The sequence below is a fragment of the Pollachius pollachius genome (genome assembly GCF_949987615.1).
Source record: "Pollachius pollachius genome assembly, chromosome: 4".
In the NCBI taxonomy this organism is placed as follows: domain Eukaryota; kingdom Metazoa; phylum Chordata; class Actinopteri; order Gadiformes; family Gadidae; genus Pollachius; species Pollachius pollachius.
In genome coordinates, this window is record NC_136937.1 from 30,509,279 (window position 1) to 30,519,801 (window position 10,523).

The following is a 10,523-nucleotide window of genomic DNA, read 5'->3' on the forward strand; positions in this document are numbered from 1 at the left end:
GTGTGTGCGTGTGTGTGCGTGTCTCTGTGTGTGTCTGTGTTTAAGTACGTGTGTCTCTTTCTGTATGTGTGTGTGTGTGTCTGTTTCTGTGTGTCTGTGTGTGTGTTTGTCTGTCTGTCTGTGTCCATGCACGTGTGTGTCCCTCTCTGTGTGTGTGTGTGTGTGTGTGTGTGTGTGTGTGTGTGTGTGTGTGTGTGTGTGTGTGTGAAGTTGCCTAAAAACGTTAAAATTATCGGGTTGAAGGAGGGATTTGAGAATTGAGGAAAATAAAGAAAAAGAGAACATTTTGATTTTGGAGATAGCAGAATTATTATGAGTGTCTGAGGGGTGTAATTTTGTGCACTTCCAATAGAGTGTGTGTCTATACCTGTGTGCCTTGGTGCATGTGTGTGTGCATGTGTACCTGTGAATGTGTGTGTGTGGGTTTAGTTTTGTGTGTGTAGTTCCGTGTGTGTGTGTGTGTGTGTGTGTGTGTGTGTGTGTGTGTGTGTGAGTGTGCGTGTGTGTGCACCCTTTTGTGTGCCAGACATGTCGGAATCAAAGTGTTCAGAGGCCGAGAGGGCAAGAGAGAGCGAGAGAGGCAGACAGTTAGCGTTAGCAATCAGCCGCTAGCCGAGCACACTGCGATAAATACATAGAGCAGCTAATGGAAGGGCTGGCGGTCACTAAAACACCTCTAAGTGTTTTAAATAGAAGCTGCTTCTTGGCCGCCACGGCAACCAATGGTGAGGCGGGGAGGGGGGTGGGGGTGGGAGGGGAAGGGAGACGGGGGCATTCTTGGGGAGAAAGAGAAATACAAAAATAACAGAAAAGGACAAAATAAGAGTCATATAAGATGAGAAAGATCCGCATGGCACAGACATTGCTGTGTGCGCACGTGTGTGTGTGTGTGTGTGTGTGTGTGTGTGTGTGTGTGTGTGTGTGATTGACAAAAAGGCCATGATGAGTCCATTATGGTCAGCATTTGACCTTTGACACCAACTCATTATGGTGGCACCGCCCTGGACTGACCTCTGGGCCATTGTACGCAGACCGCGAGCACACACACACACATGCACGCACACACACTCCCAGCCCGAGGCCTGAATTCGTCATACGGCCGTTGAAGAGGCGATATGTGTCTGCAAACAAACAAAGTATATTCCCCTCTTTAGGATGAGACTCTCCATCTGATCAGACGCTTTCATCTAAAGTCTGATATTTCTCCTTAACGAGAAGGTGGGGGCTTAGTGCGTCTCGGGAGGGAATCGAACCCAGAACCTCTCGGCTCAGAGTCAAGCGCACTTTCCCTAACCATTAGGAGTGTACCGCTAAAGAGTAGTGCGTAAAATCTGAGGCCAAACCCCAAAGACATCACCGCCGTCTGCGTTTTCACACGGACCCATCTGGAGGCCCGGGCCGACGCGGGCTTAAAATAAGCGGTTAGCGGTCAAGCTAATTTATTTAGCGTGTTGTGAGATCCGAGATCGTCAGCCGGGATCGGAACGGAGGAGACAGCGGAATAATTAAGGCCCCCAGGGGCCCGACGGAGACACACAGTGCTTAATGGAAATAGGTTACCCCCCCCCCCCCCCTCCCAACTGTGTGTGTGTGAGGAATTGAGCGAGGGGCTGTGTGTGTGTGAGACTGTGTGCCTTTGTGTGTGCGTGTGCGTGCATGCCAATTTGTGCACGTCTGTCTTTCTGTGTGTGTGCGTGTTCCTGTATGTGCACGTGTGTGCATGTCTGTTTACGTATGTGTGTGTGTAGGTGTCTGCACGTGTCGGTGTGTGTGTGTGTGTCTCTGCGTACGAGTGTTTGCCTGTGTGCGTGTGTGCGTGTGTGCGCGTGCGTGCGTGTGCGCGGCCAGAAAGGATCAGGGACGACAGTCTCATTACCTTCTTATCTGAATTTCATTAGCATGCATCATCATCCCTTATCGCGCAGGATAACGAACGGGCACTTGCACCAACCCACACACACACACACACACACACGCACACACACACACACACACACACACACACACACACACACACACACACACACACACACACACACACACACACACACACACACACACACTTCAAGTCAGTTATGTCCTCCTAAGTTCCTTCACTCTCTCTCTCTTTTCTCTCTCCATTGTTCAGTTTGTCGATATTCTCCCCACATGCATAATTCTCTGTCTCCCCGTGTTCCTTCCTTACTTCTTTACTCCCCACCCCACCCCTCTCCTCCCCACCTTGCCAGCCAGTCCCATGAAACATTCAAGCCTCTCTTCCACCAGAGAGGAGCAGGCAGAACCAGAGGAGATATCTCTAGACGTAGAAGAGTATAAGCTGGGAAAGCTATCAACATCTGGCCTCCTTCCAAAGTCACATCACACACACACACACACACACGCACACGCGCCTAATCCCAGGCCATCAACCACCTGAATACCCGAATATTTTCATTACGATCTTTCAACCGATAAAACATATTTTTCTATGCTTGTTTACTTTTCCGTTAGTGATGTAGGTCTCACTCCGAATCACCATGACGCTCACTAGAATAACACAGAGCTATCAGCGATTAGCCCCTCCCCCCAGACAGCAAACGAGTTGATAAGACGGAGGCTAACTGCTTTGTTGTTGTCTGCGGCCTAAAGTTCATGTTTTTATGCGGCTCCGTTATCTTAATTTCAGACCCTTCACGCCGGCAGGAGCTTCTGAGAGACGCCGATAAGAAGAGTGGGGAGAGCTGAACCTCCAGGTCACATAGGGAGGGACGGGGGAGGTCAAAGGGGTTCAATGAGTCAAGAGGGGTCAGATGTCAAGGGAAGTCAATTAAGTGGCTGCTGAGTTCTGAGTGAGGGGGCGTGAGAGGTAAGAGGTTGGGAAGCAGAGAGAGAGAGAGAGAGAGAGAGAGAGAGACAGAGAGAGAGAGAGAGAGAGAGAGAGAGAGAGAGAAACTGACTGCTTGGAGAGGCCGAGACAGGCATGTAGACAAATACAAGTAAACGGGGGAGCAGAGATATCTCTAAAGCTCTATTATTTGTATATACGATTTTACAATGCAATTATCTTTTTACTCGAGGTATATCACAAAACCCGAAACCCTAACTCCTAGAAATGGCTCAAGAGTTAACGTTTATACTGCTTTTCATCGATGACTTGCGTTCGTCCCGGCCTCCCCAACATGGCGGCAATGCACACGCTCCGAAGGCCAGCGCGGCATCGACACTCCGACGTCTGCACTAACAACTACATTTCAAGCAACAATCGAAAATCCCAAAGTAAAAGCCCCAACGTGACGACGAAACGTGCTCTACGAAGGCCAATAACGAGGCTAACAACAAGCTACATTTCAAACGGCAACAAATAAATCCCTCCAAAGAACCCAACCAAAGTAAAAGCCCCGTGGTGCAACCAAAGTAAAAGCCCCACGCCTCCCCGGACGATGGACTTGAGGAAGAGGTTCAGAGGTTCTCCCCCCCGGACCAGCGCGACGTCTACGCTCACACATCAGCACTAACAACAAAGCTACACATTGCGCGCAAAGGAATTATTCCGCCAAAGTAAAAGCCCCATGGTGCACCTTGTGCGCGGCGCCTCCGTGGATGATGGACTTGATGAAGATGCCGAGGTCCTCCCCGGTCTCCCGGGAGCGGTTGCCCTTCAGGGAGACCCCCAGGCCCGCGGAGCCGCTGTCACTCAGGGGGACCTCGTACACCCGCTGCTCCCAGCCGTCCTCCGGCAGCAGCCCCCCGCCCACCGGGGGGGCCTCACCCTTCTGAGGGAGGGACGGGGGAGAGGGGAAGAGAGGGGGTGGGAGGGGGGAGAGGGATGGGGGAGATGAAGGGGAGGTGGGGGAGAGAGGGGGTGGGAGGGGGGAGAGGGATGGGGGAGATGGAGGGGAGGTGGGGGAGAGAGGGGGTGGGAGGGGGAGAGGGGAAGAGAGGGGGTGGGAGGGGGGAGAGAGGGGGCGGGAGGGGGGAGATGGATGGGGGAGATGGAGGGGAGGGGGGGAGAGAGGGGGTGGGAGGGGGAGAGGGGAAGAGAGGGGGTGGGAGGGGGGAGAGAGGGGGCGGGAGGGGGAGATGGATGGGGGAGATGGAGGGGAGGGGGGGAGAGAGGGGGTGGGAGGGGGAGAGAAGGGGGTAGGAGAGGGGAGAGGAGAGGGTGTGAGAGAGATGGATGGAGAGAGATGGGAGGGAAGAGGGAGTAAGAGATAGGGGGGAGACAGGGTGGGGGAGAGAGGGGGGTTGGAGAAAGGAGAGGGGGGAGAGGAGAGGGGGAGGGACAGAGGGGGTTGGGAGAGAGGAAGCGAGGAAGGGTGTGAGGGAGGGAGGCGAGTAAGGAGGAGATGTAGAGAGAGAAAGAGGAGGGAGAAAAAAAAAAGTATTTGGGTTATTTTCCCTTCCACATGCTTTGGAGATGTGCAGGTATGTTTTCTGTGCATGTGGAGCTCTTTGAATTGAACTGAGAGACGGGGAGCAACAAAAATAAACTAAATGTATTTTCTGGGTGTAAACAGGAAAAATAACACATCGAGTAGACTTCTTAATCGAACAGTGTGGGGAAAATCAAAGAGGTCACCATGTTTGCAAAAAATGTTGTACACGGAAAGATGGAGGGAGGGAGAGAGAGAGAGAGAGAGACAATAGTGAGACAGTAATTCAATGGAGAGGTTATTTCATTGGAAGCCTACAGCTGGGGGTTGCATTGAAAAGTAATAACCCCATCATGCACTGGTATCACACACACACACACACTATCTCTCTCCTCTTCATATTGGCTCATCCTTCTTGCTAATCCCTCCATCTTTTCTCAGTTTCTCTTAATACACACCTATCCTCCTTATCTGTCCCTAGCTCCACAAACACACACACACACACGTGCACACACACACACACACACACACACACACACACTCGAACCCCCGTATTACAAGCCTCATGGTATATATTCGCTTACATATATGGATGCATAGCAGCCGTACCAACTGTCACGGTTGTCATGGGAGCGAATGTTGACTGTGAAATTACCAAGGACTTACATCAGCTCCCACCTCTGACACCCCCTTCTTCCGGAAAGCTCTCCTCACTCGGTATGATGAATATATATTCACACACAGGGAATGAAGGAATTCTGGGACTTGAGTCATGGATTTGTGAGGAATTGCCATTTTCTTTAAAGTGTAATATTCTGGATTTTCGCTGATTCCGATTTCAGTGTTTAGACAGAAAAGGGTTTTTGATTTTGTTGTCGGAAAATCCAATGGAACGGGACGGATACTTTTGTGACGTTGTAGCTTTGGAGCGTTTAACTTGATTGAATTGATGATTTTGCTAAAAAAATGTACTTTGTGTGAATCTGTTGTGTTTCTGGCTTCAAAATAAAAGCTTCATTAACAAACGTCAATCCCAACTTTGAAAGCCCGGTGGATCCAATATATTAGTCTCCCACTTCAAAATAAAAATACGTTAATAAAATCGACACATCCATCACACCTGGCAAAGCCCGGGTGAATAAAGGAATTAGTTTGTCAATTCAAAATAAAAGCCTACTAATTAAAGAATCACATCCATCACTCCTGCATTAGCCTGGTTAATTGACTGCATTAGTCTGATATAATAAATGTACATTAAAAGGAACACTTCGCTCAGACGTGCCTAGGCTTAGGTTTAAACAAATGTATTAGTCTCTGACATGAAAACGTATATATCTTAATTAAACATCGCAACTGGCTTAGCCCGGTTAGCATAGCTAACCGGGCATAGCATACCGGGCATAGCATAGCTAACCGGTTAGCATAGCTAACCGGGCATAGCTCGGCTAGCTGGGGGGCATTAGCAGGAGGGGTTGTGGGCGTGTCCATAGTATGATTCTTGTAAACAAAGAACGAGAGAACTTTATTTTTTAGACTATATCAGTAATTGGACGTGATTTGACTGATAGCAGAATGTAAATCAATATTGCTCAGCCTTTACTATGGATATGTCGAGGCTATATTAAGCTGGGAGCCTGCGGAAGTGTTACATACTGCAGCTTTAAACCTCTGTCGCTGTTTTCAAAATAAAAGCGAGTCAAAGAAACCCGCTTTTCTCAGGGTCCCTCAGCACCTGGCGCCAGGGGTACAGTGAGGACCCACCGGGTCGTTGACCACTTCCTGCCTGGGTGCTCACCCCTTCCTACCTGGGATATCTCTGCTTCCTTGGACTGAGTAAGCTGTCTGGGAGATCTCTAGATTGTGTTTATTCGCTTTTCTTTCCAGGCTCCGGTACCAATCGAGGTGAAACGGGCCGAATCACAGCACAACATCAGAGGCGGCACGAGCCACACACACACAAAAAGAGACACACGAACACACGAGACACACACACACACAGAAAGAGAGACACACACACACACACACACTCTATGTTTACACATCCGAGTCCTAGGGCTGATGAGGTGGTCCACTTGTATACACAGCCTCAACTCTGCGGTGGGTCGCACGGATGTGATCTCTCACTCTCTCACACACACACACACACACACACACACTATGTTTATCCACGGAATCCCGAGTGCTGTTGAAGTGGGGGCAACTGCAATTAAGACGTCCAGCAGAATCTCAGCGGTGGTCTTCCACAGACGCACGCACACACACACACACACACCAAGTCTCCTCTCTAATGCCACGTCCTCGGGGGGGGGGGCAGATTAGGACCCCCCCCCCACTAACACCGCCCTGCGGAGGGTCTTAGCAACAACCCCACTCATTGTTCATGGTCTGATTCTCTCTCTCCCTCTCGACCACCCCATTGTACAGAACACAGGCCCCCCACCCAAATTGGAAGAGGTGGGGGGTACAAACACACACACACACACACACAGAGGATCTTGTGTCGCCGTGGATTTGAAATGAGTATGGAAGGGGTGGGTGGTGGGGGGGAGGGGGGGAGGGGGTGTGGAGGGATTAGGGGTGAGAGCGACATTCAATTAAGATGAGATCTAACCAGCTCCTCGCCAGCGGCAATTAATCGCCTTAATGTGTGCCACACACAAACACACACACACTTACCTTTTATTGGAGAGAGAGGGGGAGAGAGAGGGAGTGAGACAGAAGGAGGGAGGATGATGGGGGAAGAGGGAGAGATGGAGGGGGGGGAGTGAGAGAGGGAGAGGGAGATGAGGAGAGAGAGAGAGAGGAAAAGGGGGATAGAAGGAAGAAAAACATATTAGAGTATTCATCTGGGTCTTTGCTCTGGGAAGTTTGGGGGGAGGGGACAAAGAATGTACGAGGGTTACGGTAATGGGAATTACTGTAATCTGAAGACGTGAGGATCAGACAAAGGACAGACAGACAGTCGGAGACAGATAGAGAGACAGCGAGCGTGAGCGCGAGAGAGAGAGACAGATGACCGACAAAGAGAGACAGAGAGAGAGAAAGAGAGAGAAAGAGACAGAGAGAGAGAGAGAGAAATAGAGAGAAAGACAGACAGATGACAGAGAGAGAGAGACAGAGAGCGAAAGAGAGAGAGAGAGAAAGAGACAGAGAGAGAGAGAGAAATAGAGAGAAAGACGGACAGATGACAGAGAGAGAGAGACAGAGAGCGAAAGAGAGAGAGAGAAAGAGACAGAGAGAGAGAGAGAAATAGAGAGAAAGACAGACAGATGACAGAGAGAGAGACAGAGAGCAAAAGAGAGAGAGAAAGAGAGAGAGACAGAGCGAGAGAAACAGAGGGAGGAAGAGAGAGACGGAGAGACAGACAGAAAAAGCGACAGACAGAAGGAAAGATGAGGGACACCGACGGGCCGAAAGAGAGTGAGAGCCGCTAGAGAGGGGAATAGCTGAGCAGAGAGACGGGCCCCACAAGGACACACAGACAGATGGACTGGAGTCAGTCAGACACGACCGCTGCTCCGGCGCGGCCCCGGGCAGCCTCTTCCTTCTGCCTGGTGACCTCACTTCCTGTGCGTTGGCCTAGGTGAGCTGGGGACCCAGGGGTCCGCCGTGTGCACGCTAACCCCCACTTCCTGCCTTTGAGGCGCTCAACGCTCGGACACACGCACGCACGCACGCACGCACACACACACAGGAACGCAGAAGCACACACACACACACACACACAAACAAGCATGTGAACACACACACATACACACAGAACGCACACACAGAAACAAAAAAGCACGTGTATACACACACGCACACACACACACAGAATCACACAAGCAGGTGCACAAACACACACACACACACAGAAACGCACAAGCACGTACACACTCACACACACACACACACACACACACACACACACTCCCTCTGGATGTCTTCAAAAGCAGGGAAAAATTGAAAATTGCATACATAGGAAAAAATGTAAAGGCCGTCCTCACGAGACAGGATATCACACTCTGTGATCTCCACACAAAGCGAGGGGGAACGACCGCGCACAAAAACAAAAGTGCATCCCCAAACCCCTCCATTACAACCCATCTCCTTCTAATGCCTTAGTGGTAGAACAACAAGGGCTGGGAGGAGAAGAACGAGATTTTAATGAAAGAAACCCACCTTTATATATATTTTTTTTATAAAAATCGTTTTAGTATCGCGGCAATCTTCCTCTGCCTCGTCTCTCTCTCTCCCTCCCACTTCTCCCACCCTCCTTCTCTCCCTCCATCGCTACCACCCACCCTCTCTCCCTCCCTCCCTTCCCATTCTTCAGGTCTGAAAGGAAAGCGCGAACGAGGCTTTTGCCTTTCAGCGGCGGCGGCGTCGATAGCAGCCACTCCATCGAGCTGGGCGCCATCGACGGGCCGCTCAGCTGCCACTCGCCGAGAGAGAGAGAGAGAGAGAGATGAAAATAAATCCCAGAGAAAGTGGAGCGGACTGTGAGTTTAGGGGGCAAAGCTGGATGTAAACTGTGTGTTTTAACTGTGTGTGTGTTAACTTTGTCTGTCCTTCACCAGGGGAAAGTTGCAACGCCTTTGTCAGGAGTTAAGGAGATGGGGAGATAAGAAAGTTCTTTATTGATCACAGATGGGGGGTAATTATGTCCACTCTCCGTCAACACGGTGCTTTAGAAAAGGGGTGGATGTGCTCAGGGAGGGAGAGAGAGAGAGAGAGAGAGAGAGAGAGAGAGAGAGAGAGAGAGAGAGAGAGAGAGAGAGAGAGAGAGAGAGAGAGAGAGAGAGAGAGAGAGAGAGAGAGAGAGAGAGAGAGAGAGAGAGAGAGAGAGAGATCCCCCCTATTCAATAGAAGATGTGCTCAGTGTCTCCAACTCTAACCCTACTACGAGCAAGTGCTTTTCTCCAGGCCAGGACAATTCATTAGGAAGAGCGAGCGAGAATGAGGGAGTGAGAGAGACCTCTTTAAGAGGGAGCGAGATGGAGACCTGACGGTATTGAAACAACAACAGCAGCAGCAACGACTGCGTAACCTAACCCAATCCTCACTACACGAAATCGACTGTACTTGCTCATCGCACAGCGGCAATAGAGGGATTCAAACCCGGAGCCAATCTACCTCGACTCCCACAGGGTTTCCATGCAAAGATATGCAGCAAACCTACTCACTTGTGATAATATGTAACAAATAAGTGTCTAATGGCCGTCGTGTGCCGAGCCATTGAACAGAACGGTTCAACCGACTTCGCGATAGAACTTAGAAAGAGAAGTGGTGCGTGATGAATGGTATGATTCACAGCGGGGACTTTAATTGTAAAGAATGGGCTGTAGACTGTAAGGAGTCTGGGGGGATAGTATACTACATCTATATGTGGTAACGTTATCAGCGATGCAGTATCACTGTGCGGTCCGTCGCAACAGGTCGACTGAGTCCAATTATTAGACGCAGTACCCTGTTTGCAGCGCTAAGCTACCTAGCAACGGCTAATAAGCTAGCAGACAAGCGTTTAATGGCTAGTTTCGTTTTTGTGCACATTTGCGCTCAGACAGACACACACACACACACGCGCGGGCACACACGGGTACGCACAAACACACACACACACTACAGTGTAACAGCCCCCCTTGCAGTTATACCTCGTGTGGAGCAGTGTGTGTGCCGTGGTCATGTGGTCGGAGGTCGGTTTCTTTTTCATACGGTTGAAACTCAGCCGGTTGAGGGTCTGAAGTTTAAATTAATTTGATTGATATTTTTTTACCTTTCCCTAACCAGGTCAAAGTCTCTTTTTCAAGAGCCGGTAAAAACTAGCTTGTTGAAACACAGCCTGTTGAAACTGGCCAGTTTCAGCCTGTTCCCTAACCGCCAGGACCCCCTCTCGACCAAGAGAAGCTGTCACGCCGTCCAATCAGAATTGAACACAAAGATTTGAGATTTTCCAGGAAGTCAGTTTTTCCATTACTTATTTTTTCTCGCAGATGTCTTGCTTCTACTTGTATTTAAACAAAGACGTTTGTTCTTTGAACAGGAGGTCTTTTGTACGAAACAGATGTTTAGACGAGCGGGGGGGGGGGCGGGCTCCCGGAGTGGTCTCTGTGTGTGTGTGTGTGTGTGTGTGTGAGTGTGTGAGAGATGATCCACCAGCTAGTATTGTTAATGCTTGTCAACAACATG

At 50.0% G+C, this 10,523-nt stretch overlaps 2 protein-coding genes across 2 annotated transcripts in view; one reads left to right on the top strand and one right to left on the bottom strand.

Moving 5' to 3' along the window:
* Positions 1 to 10,523, top strand: part of LOC307074691 (muscleblind-like protein 2a) — a gene marked incomplete at its 5' end in the record, with an annotated part of 239,675 nt that overhangs the window by 83,848 nt on the left and 145,304 nt on the right.
* The window catches only part of LOC307075085 (partitioning defective 3 homolog B-like), a gene marked incomplete at both ends in the record, with an annotated part of 33,295 nt that overhangs the window by 17,776 nt on the left and 4,996 nt on the right, over positions 1 to 10,523 (bottom strand). Inside the window, one exon of the mRNA XM_079735591.1 lies at positions 3,558 to 3,752. Coding sequence (XP_079591717.1) covers positions 3,558 to 3,752 — 195 coding nt within the window. The remainder of the gene's footprint in view (positions 1 to 3,557; positions 3,753 to 10,523) is intronic.